The 12,605-nt window shown below is 65.7% G+C and overlaps 1 protein-coding gene across 18 annotated transcripts in view; it reads left to right on the top strand.

The window, feature by feature from the left end:
* Positions 1-12,605, top strand: part of PLEC (plectin) — a 60,677-nt gene that overhangs the window by 40,693 nt on the left and 7,379 nt on the right. For 17 of the 18 annotated variants that reach the window (XM_066379715.1, XM_066379714.1, XM_066379723.1 and 14 more), the window contains 20 exons: positions 94-187; positions 612-766; positions 867-1,185; positions 1,268-1,345; positions 1,429-1,590; positions 1,797-1,901; positions 1,998-2,093; positions 2,262-2,387; positions 3,370-3,522; positions 3,663-3,817; positions 3,906-4,032; positions 4,118-4,301; positions 4,390-4,547; positions 4,640-4,818; positions 6,692-6,830; positions 6,947-7,303; positions 7,379-7,462; positions 7,965-8,069; positions 8,161-8,259; positions 9,149-12,529. In XM_066379715.1, the coding sequence (XP_066235812.1) occupies positions 94-187; positions 612-766; positions 867-1,185; positions 1,268-1,345; positions 1,429-1,590; positions 1,797-1,901; positions 1,998-2,093; positions 2,262-2,387; positions 3,370-3,522; positions 3,663-3,817; positions 3,906-4,032; positions 4,118-4,301; positions 4,390-4,547; positions 4,640-4,818; positions 6,692-6,830; positions 6,947-7,303; positions 7,379-7,462; positions 7,965-8,069; positions 8,161-8,259; positions 9,149-12,529 (6,256 nt within the window). The remainder of the gene's footprint in view (positions 1-93; positions 188-611; positions 767-866; positions 1,186-1,267; positions 1,346-1,428; positions 1,591-1,796; positions 1,902-1,997; positions 2,094-2,261; positions 2,388-3,369; positions 3,523-3,662; positions 3,818-3,905; positions 4,033-4,117; positions 4,302-4,389; positions 4,548-4,639; positions 4,819-6,691; positions 6,831-6,946; positions 7,304-7,378; positions 7,463-7,964; positions 8,070-8,160; positions 8,260-9,148; positions 12,530-12,605) is intronic. The other variant, XM_066379731.1, reaches the window with a different exon arrangement.

Here is a 12,605-nt window from a genome sequence, read left to right as displayed (position 1 = left end):
CGCGGGAAGGCCAGGAGTGGCAGGGTGCTGCTCCCAGGCGGGGAGCCTGGTGGACAGTTGCCTCACGCCGGTCCCACGGGTGTTGGGCCGTAGGCTGGAGTGTCTGCAGCGCATTGTGAGCAAACTGCAGATGGAGGCCGGGCTGTGTGAGGAGCAGCTGAACCAGGCCGACGCCCTGCTGCAGTCGGTAAGGGGGGGGGCACAGGGGCGGACACAGGGGCGGGCGTGGACACCAGACAACGGGGGCGGGGCCAGGGAACAGGGCGGGGCCAGGAGGGGCGGGGCCCGAACCTGCCCCGCCCCTGGGGCCCTCAGCTCCACCCTTCTGGTCCCCCGCCAACGCTGACTGTTTGCTTTGGGTTGAGCTGGTTTCTGGGCACCAGGCAGGACATAGAGGAGGCCCGCCCGCCCTGAGGGCTAGCTGTCAGTAGGGCGGCGGTGAGGGTGAGGTCCAGAACCTTGGGTGAGGCCACAAAGGGTCTGGCGGCTCGGACTCCCCAAGGCCTTTGCAATGGATCTCGATTCCCCGCTGAGAGCCAGGGTTGGCACCGTGTGCGGGGGAGAAAGGGAGAGGTTGGGGCCGGGTCTGAGTCGTGACGGCCACCTTGCAGGACATTCGGCTGCTGGCCGCAGGCAAGGCGCCGCAGCGAGCGGGCGAGGTGGAGCGGGACCTGGACAAGGCGGACGGCATGATCCGGCTGCTGTTCAACGACGTGCAGACTCTGAAGGACGGGCGGCACCCGCAGGGGGAGCAGATGTACCGCAGGTGGGCGGTGCCCCGCCCCCGGGTGCGAGGCCCTGGGAGGTCTGCGGTGGGGGCAGCCTGTTCCCCTGCTCACTGCTCCCGACAACCCCGCTGCCCCCAGGGTGTATCGCCTGCACGAGCGCCTGGTGGCCATCCGCACCGAGTACAACCTCCGGCTGAAGGCGGGCGTAGCCGCGCCTCTGACCCAGGTGACCCAGGTGCCGGTGCAGAGCGCACAGCGGCGCCCCGACCTTGAGGACTCCACGCTGCGCTACCTGCAGGACCTGCTGGCATGGGTGCAGGACAACCAGCGCCGGGTGGACAGCACCGAGTGGGGCGTGGACCTGCCCAGTGTGGAGGCGCAGCTAGGCAGCCACCGCGGCCTGCACCAGTCCATCGAGGAGTTTCGGGCCAAGATTGAGCGGGCACGGACCGACGAGGTCAGTGGGTGTCTGTGGGTGGGCTGGGGGAGGGGGCCGGGTCCTCGCCTTGTAGGCTTCTCACCGTCTTCGTCCCCTGCAGGGCCAGCTCTCCCCAGCCATCCGGGGCACCTATCGCGAGTGCCTGGGCCGGCTGGACCTGCAGTATGCCAAGCTGCTGGTGAGCGGGGGGCTGAGTGGACGGCCGGGTGGTGGAGTGGGTGGCGGGGTCGCCTGCTGTTGACACGCCCTCCTTGCCCCCAGAACTCCTCGAAGGCCCGCCTGCGGTCCCTAGAGAGTCTCCACAGCTTCGTGGCAGCCGCCACCAAGGAGCTGATGTGGCTGAGCGAGAAGGAGGAGGAGGAGGTGGGCTTCGACTGGAGCGAGCGCAACGCCAACATGGCCGCCAAGAAGGAGAGCTACTCGGTGAGGCGGCCCTGCAGCCTCCCTCCCTGGGCGCTGCGACAGGCCGGGTGCCCCTTGGTGGCGGCTGGGTGGGCTGAGCTCCAGGTCCCCCGCACAGGGGACGGCCCCCTGGGCTCGGGCGGCGCTCAGCGGGAGACTGGCCCGTCTGGGCGGGCGGGCGTGGCCCTGACGCGGTCCCTGAGCCCTGTCTGCCGCCCTCACGTCAGGCCCTGATGCGTGAGCTGGAGCTGAAGGAAAAGAAAATCAAGGAGATCCAGAACACTGGGGACCGGCTGCTGCGGGAAGAGCACCCAGCTCGGCCCACCGTGGAGGTGGGGCTCGGGGAGATAGTGGGGGTGGGGAGGGGGGGCCCCCCGGGGGGGCTGCAGGCTGTGGGGTGGGAGGCCAACAGGGACTCTGGCGCTCAGTCCTTCCAGGCGGCCCTGCAAACCCAGTGGAGCTGGATGCTCCAGCTGTGCTGCTGTGTGGAGGCGCACCTGAAGGAGAACACCGCCTACTTCCAGGTGAGACCGCCCAGGCTGGCTCCTCCGCCCTGTCCTGTTTTCGCCCCGCCCCCCGCCCTGGCTTAGCCCCGCCCCTGGCTTCGCCCCGCCCCACCCCCTGGCTTCGCCCCGCCCCCGCCCCGCCCCGGCCCCTCAGCCTGGCCCGACCCTTTCCTCCCTGCTCTGCAGTTCTTCTCCGACGTGCGGGAGGCTGAGGAGCAGCTGCGGAAGCTGCAGGAGACTCTGCGCAGGAAGTACACCTGTGACCGGTCCATCACGGTCACTCGCCTGGAGGACCTGCTGCAGGACGCCCAGGTGAGTCGGTGGCCTGGGGGCGGGGGAGGCGTAGGGTCGGCCAGGTGGACATGTGAGGGAGCCCAGGAGAGGTGGTGGTGGCATCTAGGTGACACGGGGGCTTGGATCGGTCCCTCTGGAGGTGGAGCGGTGGTGGAGGCACAGTGCGGGGTGTCAGCACAGCGCGATGGGCGTGGAGGACTGAGAGGCTAGCGCAGGGGGCACCATGGTTGCCGGTGTTTGGCCAGAGCCGGTAGGAACCCTTGCCCCTCGGGGCCCTGGGTCAGCTGCTTGGTCTCAGCCTCTTCCCCATATATGAGTCCCCTGGCATTTTGGCCTGACATCTGGGGCAGGGATAGTGCTGGGCAGAGGAGGGTAGAGGCAGCATGTCTGGAGCTGGGGTGGGGTCGCCAGGAGGGGTCCCGGGGACCCGAGCTTCTGGGGGTGTTGGGGGTTGTGATGGAGGCGAGAGAAGGCAGGGAGCTCTGCTGGCTGGGGCTCCTGTGCTCAGAAGTGGGGGTCAGCAAAGGCTGTGGGACCCAGGAGGCCCCCTTACCCGCGCTGCCCATGACAGCAGGCAACTTTAAGGTGGACTTTCGATCACCATTCTTGGATAGTCCTTGGTGGGTTTGGCCCCTTGGAGGGCCAAATGGGAGGAGGTGGGTGACCTGCAGGGGGAAAGGGAGTGTGGAGGGGACAGGATGTTGTTTGGCCACAGTGAAGCTGGGGTCCCCATTCTGGAGGATGCAGTGTGTAATCTGGTACTCAGTCATGGCCGGGTCAGTGGGAGCTGTTGGAGGCCAAGCTCTGGAGACCTGCCTTGGTCACATCTCCAGTGCCCAGCACCCCACACTGGGGCCGTGGGGAGCACTCCTGATTCCAGGGTACAGTGCCTGGTGTGCAGGCTCACTGCTCGGGGCGGATGTGTGGGTCTTCACCAACAATTGCCTGGTCCCATGTTCATCTGGAAGCAGGATGGTCTCTGAGCTCCTCTCCCCTGCAGGACGAGAAGGAGCAGCTGAACGAGTACAAGGGGCACCTCGCGGGCCTCGCCAAGCGGGCCAAGGCCATCGTGCAGCTGAAGCCCCGCAATCCCGCCCACCCTGTAAGGGGCCGCGTGCCATTGCTGGCTGTGTGCGATTTCAAGCAGGTGGAGGTGAGGCCAGCGGCTGGCGGGGCGTGGTCAGCGGAGGGGTGTGGCCAGTGGGTTGTGGTCAGCGGAGGGGTGTGGTCAGCAGAGGCATGGCTGCGGGGTGTGGAGGCTCGGCCACTCTGTGACATCTCTGGCTGTCCCAGGTGACTGTGCACAAAGGTGACGAATGCCAGCTGGTGGGTCCTGCACAGCCTTTACACTGGAAGGTGGTCAGCAGCGGGGGCAACGAGGCCGCCATGCCCTCCGTGTGCTTCCTCGTGCCTCCACCCAATCAGGAGGCCCTGGAAGCCGTCAGCAGGTGGGTGGTCCCGGATCTGGCCGCGTGGGAGTGGGCGGCAGCTGGTGGGTGCCTGGGACCTCTGATTGAACCTCTGACCCGCCACCAGGCTGGAGGCCCAGCACCAGACCCTGGTCACACTGTGGCACCAGCTCTACGTGGACATGAAGAGCCTTCTGGCCTGGCAGAGTTTTAGCCGTGACCTGCAGCTGATCCGCTCCTGGTCCCTGGTCACGGTAGGACAGGGCCACGTGAGGGGGTGCCGTGGGGGCCTCCTGGGCTGAGCCACCCATGTACTCACCCCTCATGTGCCATCCGCAGTTCCGCACGCTGAAGCCAGAGGAGCAGCGGCAGGCCCTGCGCACCCTGGAGCTGCACTACCAGGCCTTCCTGCGAGACAGCCAGGACGCCAGCAGCTTCGGGCCTGAGGACCGGCTGCAGGCTGAGCGGGAGTACGGCTCCTGCAGTCGCCACTACCAGCAGCTGCTGCAGAGCCTGGAGCAGGGTAGGCAGGGGCGGGGCCTGTGTGGGCGGGGCCTGTGTGGGCGGGGCAGGCGGAGGCTGGGCCGCGTGTGAGCAGGCCATGTCCCCAGGTGAGCAGGAGGAGTCCCGCTGCCATCGCTGCATCTCGGAGCTCAAGGACATCCGGCTGCAGCTGGAGGCCTGCGAGACGCGAACCGTGCACCGCCTGCGCCTGCCGCTGGACAAGGAGCCCGCACGGGAGTGCGCCCAGCGCATCGCTGAGCAGCAGGTCGGCGCCTAGTCCTTCCCATCCCGCCGGGCCTCCGAGGGGGTGCGGAGGCTGGGCTCTGTGCTCAGCCCGCTTCCTCGCTGTCTCCTCAGAAAGCACAGGCTGAGGTGGACGGGCTGGGCAAGGGGGTTGCCCGGCTCTCGGAGGAGGCCGAGAAGGTCCTGGCCTTGCCCGAGCCATCGCCCGCTGCCCCAACACTGCGCTCGGAGCTGGAGCTGACCCTGGGCAAGCTGGAGCAGGTCCGCAGCCTCTCCGCCATCTACCTGGAGAAGTGAGTGCACCTGTTTGCGGCCAAGACTGTGAACCCGGGAGGGTGCTGAGCGAGGGATCCTGACCACCCTGTGCTGGGACAGGCCAGGCCAGTGGGTGGCGTCTGTTGAGGAATTTGGCCGAGAGCGCTGGTGGGTGTAAGCCAGGGTGAGGGTGTCGGGTTCAGTCCTGTGCCTTCAAGGCAGGACTTCCTGATGACCAGACCTGGGGTGAGAGGGGGATGGCTCCCTGAGGTGGGGGACTGAGAGAGGGAGGACTTGGGGGAGTCCCACCCAGGTGACATCAGGCGCTGGGCAGTTTCTGAGGAAAGTGTGAACCAAGTGCTGGTAGAGGGGGGAGCCCAGGAGGGTGAGGAACGCCCACGGGGAAGGTGACCCTGGGCAGCAAGGTTGGAGGGATGGTGCCAGCAGTCTTGAAGGAACGGCTTCTCAGGGGACAGTGGGGACAAGCACACGGGAAGGGTAAGTGGGCAAGGCAGTGGCCGAGGGCCCTGGTTGTGAGAGGGGCCCTGCTGATGTCTTTCCGGGGGACCTGTACCCGCCCATTTCCTGACTCACTTCCTGCACGGCTCCACTGGCCCCAGTCCCCCTGGGGAAGTGTGGAGTCCTTGCCAGGGCCCCCTCCTCCCACCAGCTCTTCCCACTCAGCCCAGGGCCCTCTTCTGTCCTTTGCAGTTCACTCCAGCATGCACACAAACATGGTGCACTGGTTCACTTTCAGAAGTGGGGTGAAACACTCGCCACCTGCTCCGTTCCGTCTCGGGCTCACCCTCCGAGGCCCAGCATGTTTCTTGTGTCTTTGTTTCTGATGTGTCATTTTTTTCTTCTCCTTTTTTTAAGTTTTATTTTACTTATTCTTTAATGATTTACTTTTTAAAAAAGTTTTATTTATTGAGAGAGGAGAGAGAGAGATAAAAGGGGGGGGAAAGAGCAGGAAGCATCAACTCATCATATTTGCTTCCCGTATGTGCCTGACCAGGCAAGCCCAGGTCTTTGAGCCGGCGACCTCAGCATTCCAGGTTGATGCTTTATCTACTGCGTCACTGCAGGTCAGGCATATTTATTCTTTTTTTTTTTTTTTTCCTTTTACAGAGACAGAGAGAGAGAGAGAGAGGAATAGACAGGGACAGACAGACAGGAACAGAGAGAGATGAGAAGCATCAATCATTAGTTTTTTGCTGCACGTTGCAACACCGTAGTTGTTCATTGATTGCTTTCTCATATGTGCCTTAACCATGGGCCTTCAGCAGACTGAGTAATCCCTTGCTTGAGCCAGTGACCTTGGGCTCAAGCTGGTGAGTTTTTTTTTTGTTGTTTTTTTTTTGCTCAAACCAGATGAGCCCGCACTCAAGCTGGCAACCTCAGGGTCTCAAACCTGGGTCTTCCGCATCCCAGTCTGACGCTTTACCCACTGCGCCACCGCCTGGTCAGGCCGTATTTATTCTTTTAAAAGATTTTATTAATTTTTAGACAGAGTAGGCGGGGGGAGGAAGCATCAATTCACAGTAGCTGCTTCTCATGTGTGCCTAGCCCAGCGCTTTGAACAGGCACCCTCAGCGTTCCAGGTCGACACTTGATCCACTGCGCCACCACAGGCCAGGCTGCCTTGTCTTTTCATAGCCTCTTATGGTACTGCTGGCAGCATGTCCACCCCTTCACCATCCTTTCTTCACAAAGGCTGACACGTGTCCTTCTTGCCCAGCCTTGGGGCTGGAAGGCCGGGAGCTCCCAGGCCACAGGTGTCCTCGGGCCAGTACCACCTCCTTCCAGGACGCAGGCTCGAGCTCTGAAGCATGCCTGTGTCCCAGAGGTTCTCTAGCCACTCTCCCCTTGACCGCCCCCACCCAGCTCTGAGTCCTGGCCTTCCTCCCCCAGGCTCAAGACCATCAGCCTGGTGATCCGCAGCACGCAGGGGGCTGAGGAGGTGCTCAGGGCCCACGAGGAGCAGCTCAAGGAGGCCCAGGCCGTGCCCGCCACCCTCCCGGAGCTTGAAGTCACCAAGGCTGCGCTCAAGGTACCGCTGTCAGGCCAGCGCCTTGTGGGGCTTGGGGGGAAGGGCACGGGGGGGGGGGGAGGTTGCAGCAGCAGGGCCTGGAGCTGACAGGACACCCGCCTTTCCGGTCCCCACAGAAGCTGCGGGCCCAGGCGGAGGCGCAGCAGCCCGTGTTCGATGCCCTGCGGGACGAGCTGCGGGGGGCGCAGGAGGTGGGAGAGCGGCTGCAGCAGCGGCACGGGGAGCGCGACGTGGAGGTCGAGCGCTGGCGGGAGCGGGTCGCCCAGCTGCTGGAGCGCTGGCAGGCCGTTCTGGCCCAGACCGACCTGCGGCAGCGCGAGCTGGAGCAGCTGGGGCGCCAGTTGCGCTACTACCGGGAGAGCACGGACCCCCTGGGCGCCTGGCTGCAGGACGCCAAGCAGCGGCAGGAGCAGATCCAGGCCATGCCGCTGGCCGAGAGCCGGGCCGTCCGGGAGCAGCTGCGGCAGGAGAAGGTGGGCGTGGGCCGGCCTGGGTGGGCGGGGCGAGGGTTGGGGCGGGGCCTTGCTGACCGCACTTGCCCACCCTAGGCGCTGCTGGAGGAAATTGAGCGCCACGGGGAGAAGGTGGAGGAGTGCCAGAAGTTTGCCAAGCAGTACATAAATGCCATCAAGGTAGAGCTGCTGCCCCTGCCGTTCTTTTTTTTTTTTTTTTTTTGTATTTTTCCGAAGTTAGAAGTGGGGGGTGGCGGCAGACAGACTCCCGCATGCGCCCGACCGGGATCCACCCGGCATGCCCACCAGGGGGCGATGCTCTGCCCATCTGGAGTGTTGCTCCATTGCAACTGGAGCCATTCTGGCACCTGAGGTGGAGGCCAGAGCCATCCTCAGCGCCCGGGCCAACTTTGCTCCAATGGAGCCTTGGCTGCAGGAAGGGAAGAGAGAGACAGAGAGGAAGGAGAGGAGGAAGGGTAGAGAAGCAGATGGGTGCTTCTCCTGTGTGCCCTGACCAGAAATCGAACCCAGGACTTCCACTTGCCAGGCCGATGCTCTACTGCTGAGCCATCTGGCTGGGGCCCTTCTGCCATTCTTGCCCAGTCTGGTGGCGCCAAGCCCAGGTCTGGCTGGCGGAGTCAGGGGCAGGGCAAGCCTGGGTCTGACCAGTGTTTGCCCACAGGACTATGAGCTCCAGCTGGTCACATACAAGGCACAGCTTGAGCCAGTGGCCTCTCCAGCGAAGAAACCCAAGGTCCAGTCGGGGTCCGAGAGCGTCATCCAGGAGGTAATAGCCAAGGAACGGTGGTGGCGGGTGGTTTATGGGTCCACAGCCAGGGCAGGGCTGATCCCGGCTGACCCCTCCCTTCTGTCCCCAGTACGTGGACTTGCGCACCCGCTACAGTGAGCTGACCACGCTGACGAGCCAGTACATCAGGTTCATCAGTGAGACTCTGCGTCGCATGGAGGAGGAGGAGGTATGGCCCCCCGGGGGTAGGGGCGTCCTGCTGCAGAGACGCGGCCCCTGGGAGCCCGTCTGACACCACCTAGCACAGCTCCCCACTCCCTGCTGCCTGACGCCACCGGCGCCCCTCTGAGCACGGCCTGTCCCACCTCAGCTGGTGCTGCGCTGCTCTCGGCGGTAGCTGGTGCCTCCTCCTCCTCCTGTTTGCACTGCTGTGCCACTGGCTCTGATGGTGTTCTGTCTTGAGATTCCGTGTCACCTGTCTTCATAGCTACCACTCTGGAAGAGCTGGGGTGCCAGGTGTGAGGCTGGGTGTAAGGGGTATCCCGAGGTGCCTTGGCAGGTTGGGGTGCCCAGCTGTCCCTGTTTCTCTCTGCCTCCTGGGTGGCTTCACTGTCGGGCCTACTGATACTCTCCTCTGTGGTCAGAGCTGTAGGCTTTCGCATCCTTCTTGTGAACTGGCTGAGGTCTGCACTCCTGTCCCATGGTGGCCACCCTGCCCTACCCCCCTGGGCTGCAGGAATGGTCCCAGGGCACATGCGTTCATGGCGCTCAGGCAGGGCTGTGTGGTGGTGCGGCTCACCGGGCCTTGTGAGCCTCCTGCTTTGCTCTCTCTCCTTGTCTCATCGCCTGAAGGAAGAGGGGAGGACGCCTGAGCCTCCTTCCTGGGGCTGGTGAGCACTGTGGGGCCAGGCCACGCTCGCTGCTGCCCGGAGGGCCCTGGGTGGGTGCACGCTCTGTCCCTTGCTGGGCTGTGACCTTTGTCCTCCCTGCCGCCGCCCCCCCCCTCACAACGTGCTGTTGGAGTGGACTCTGGTGGTGCCATGTCATGTGCGGGCCTGGCGGCTGCTCAGCACTGACCCCTCTTTCTGGTTCTCTCCCTCTCTCTGCCGCGGCCACAGAGGCTGGCTGAGCAACAGCGGGCAGAGGAGCGGGAGCGCCTCGCGGAGGTGGAGGCTGCGCTGGAGAAGCAGCGGCAGCTGGCGGAAACGCACGCACAGGCAAAGGCTCAGGCAGAGCGGGAGGCACAGGAATTGCAGCGGCGCATGCAGGAGGAGGTGGTGAGGCGGGAAGAGGCGGCGGTGGATGCGCAGCAGCAGAAGCGCAGCATCCAGGAGGAGCTGCAGCACCTGCGACAGAGCTCGGAAGCCGAGATCCAGGCCAAGGTCCGGCAGGCGGAAGAGGCCGAACGCAGCCGGCTGCGCATTGAGGAGGAGATCCGCGTGGTACGCCTGCAGCTGGAGACCACCGAGCGCCAGCGCAGCGGGGCTGAGGGTGAGCTGCAGGCCTTACGCTCACGTGCGGAGGAGGCGGAGGCACAGAAGCGGCAGGCGCAAGAGGAAGCGGAACGCCTACGGAGGCAGGTGCAAGATGAGACCCAGCGCAAGCGACAGGCGGAGGCGGAGCTGGCCCTACGCGTCAAGGCGGAAGCTGAGGCTGCTCGCGAGAAGCAGCGGGCCCTGCAGGCGCTGGAGGAGCTGCGGCTACAGGCGGAGGAGGCAGACCGGCGGCTGCGGCAGGCGGAGGCTGAGCGGGCCCGCCAGGTGCAGGTGGCTCTGGAGACCGCGCAGCGCAGTGCGCAGGCAGAACTACAGAGCAAGCGCGCCTCCTTTGCAGAGAAGACGGCGCAGCTGGAGCGCACGCTGCAGGAAGAGCACGTGACTGTGACCCAGTTGCGGGAGGAGGCCGAGCGGCGTGCGCAGCAGCAGGCGGAAGCCGAGCGTGCCCGCGAGGAGGCCGAGCGGGAGCTGGAACGCTGGCAGCTGAAGGCCAACGAGGCGCTGCGGCTGCGGCTGCAGGCCGAGGAGGTCGCACAGCAGAAGAGCCTGGCCCAGGCCGAGGCGGAAAAACAGAAGGAAGAGGCTGAGCGGGAGGCGCGCAGGCGCGGCAAGGCGGAGGAACAGGCGGTGCGGCAGCGGGAGCTAGCCGAGCAGGAGCTCGAGAAGCAGCGGCAACTGGCAGAGGGCACCGCGCAGCAGCGCCTGGCCGCGGAGCAGGAGCTCATCCGTCTGCGGGCTGAGACGGAACAAGGGGAGCAGCAACGCCAACTGCTGGAGGAGGAGTTGGCGCGGCTGCAGATCGAGGCGGCCGCTGCCACACAGAAGCGCCAGGAGCTGGAGGCCGAGTTAGCCAAGGTTCGGGCGGAGATGGAGGTGCTGCTGGCCAGCAAGGCACGGGCCGAGGAGGAGTCCCGCTCCACCAGCGAGAAGTCCAAGCAGAGGCTGGAGGCCGAGGCCAGTCGGTTCCGCGAACTGGCGGAGGAGGCTGCCCGCTTACGTGCGCTGGCGGAGGAGGCCAAGCGGCAGCGGCAGCTGGCGGAGGAGGACGCGGCGCGGCAGCGGGCGGAGGCCGAACGGGTGCTGACAGAGAAGCTGGCGGCCATCAGCGAGGCCACGCGACTCAAGACGGAGGCGGAGATCGCGCTGAAGGAGAAGGAGGCAGAAAACGAGCGCCTGAGGCGGTTGGCAGAAGACGAGGCCTTCCAGCGCCGTCGGCTGGAGGAGCAGGCGGCCCAGCACAAGGCTGACATCGAAGAGCGACTGGCACAGCTGCGCAAGGCGTCGGAGAGCGAGCTGGAGCGGCAGAAGGGGCTGGTGGAGGACACGCTGAGGCAGCGGCGGCAGGTGGAGGAGGAGATCCTGTCACTCAAGGCCAGCTTCGAGCGGGCCGCCGCGGGCAAGGCAGAGCTTGAGCTCGAGCTGGGGCGCATCCGCAGCAACGCGGAGGACACGCTGCGCAGTAAGGAGCAGGCGGAGTTGGAGGCCGCGCGGCAGCGGCAGCTGGCCGCGGAGGAGGAACAGCGGCGCCGGGAGGCGGAGGAGCGCGTGCAGAAGAGCCTGGCCGCAGAGGAGGAGGCGGCGCGGCAGCGCAAGGCGGCGCTGGAGGAGGTGGAGCGGCTCAAGGCCAAGGTGGAGGAGGCGCGGCGCCTCCGCGAGCGGGCGGAACAGGAGTCGGCGCGGCAGCTGCAGCTGGCGCAGGAGGCGGCACAGAAGCGGCTGCAGGCGGAAGAGAAGGCGCATGCGTTCACTGTGCAGCAAAAGGAGCAGGAGCTGCAGCACACGCTGCAGCAGGAGCAGAGCATGCTGGAGCGGTTGCGCAGCGAAGCGGATGCAGCACGGCGAGCGGCCGAGGAGGCGGAGGAGGCACGAGAGCAGGCCGAGCGCGAGGCGGCACAGTCTCGGCGGCAGGTGGAGGAGGCCGAGCGGCTGAAGCAGTCGGCAGAGGAGCAGGCGCAGGCCCGGGCCCAGGCGCAGGCCGCCGCGGAGAAGCTGCGTAAGGAAGCCGAGCAGGAGGCGTTGCGGCGGGCACAAGCAGAGCAGGCCGCCCTGCGGCAGAAGCAAGCGGCCGACGCGGAGATGGAGAAACACAAGAAGTTCGCAGAGCAGACGCTGAGGCAGAAGGCGCAGGTGGAGCAGGAGCTGACGACCCTGCGGCTGAAGCTGGAGGAGACTGATCATCAGAAAGGCATCTTGGACGAGGAGCTACAGCGGCTCAAGGCAGAGGTGACGGAGGCCGCCCGCCAGCGCAGCCAGGTGGAAGAGGAGCTTTTCTCGGTGCGCGTGCAGATGGAGGAGCTTGGCAAACTCAAGGCGCGCATTGAGGCCGAGAACCGTGCGCTCATTCTGCGCGACAAAGACAACACGCAGCGCTTCCTGGAGGAGGAGGCCGAGAAGATGAAGCAGGTGGCGGAGGAAGCCGCACGGCTGAGTGTGGCGGCCCAGGAGGCTGCGCGGCTGCGGCAGCTGGCGGAGGAGGACTTGGCACAGCAGCGTGCGCTGGCGGAGAAGATGCTGAAAGAGAAAATGCAGGCGGTGCAGGAGGCCACGCGGCTGAAGGCTGAGGCGGAACTGCTGCAACAGCAGAAGGAGCTGGCCCAGGAGCAGGCCCGGCGCCTGCAGGAAGACAAGGAGCAGATGGAGCAGCAGCTGGCGCAGGAGACGCAGGGCTTCCAGCGCACCCTGGAGGCGGAGCGGCAGCGGCAGCTGGAGATGAGCGCCGAGGCCGAGCGGCTCAAGTTGCGCGTGGCCGAGATGAGCCGGGCTCAGGCCCGGGCCGAAGAGGACGCCCAGCGCTTCCGGAAGCAAGCCGAGGAGATCGGCGAGAAGCTGCACCGCACGGAGCTCGCGACGCAGGAGAAGGTGACGCTGGTGCAGACGCTGGAGATCCAGCGGCAGCAGAGCGACCACGATGCAGGACGCCTGCGGGAGGCTATTGCCGAGCTGGAACGCGAGAAGGAAAAGCTCAAGCAGGAAGCCAGGTTGCTGCAGCTCAAGTCAGAGGAGGTACTTGCCCCTCAGGCTCGTAGGGCGGCCGGGTGGGGGGGCTCCCGGGCGAGATCCGTGACCACCCTCCTCCTCC

The sequence above is a fragment of the Saccopteryx leptura genome, chromosome 3, assembly GCF_036850995.1.
Source record: "Saccopteryx leptura isolate mSacLep1 chromosome 3, mSacLep1_pri_phased_curated, whole genome shotgun sequence".
Taxonomy (NCBI): domain Eukaryota; kingdom Metazoa; phylum Chordata; class Mammalia; order Chiroptera; family Emballonuridae; genus Saccopteryx; species Saccopteryx leptura.
Note: the sequence above shows the minus strand (reverse complement) of the source record. Positions and strands in the feature narration are given on the sequence as shown.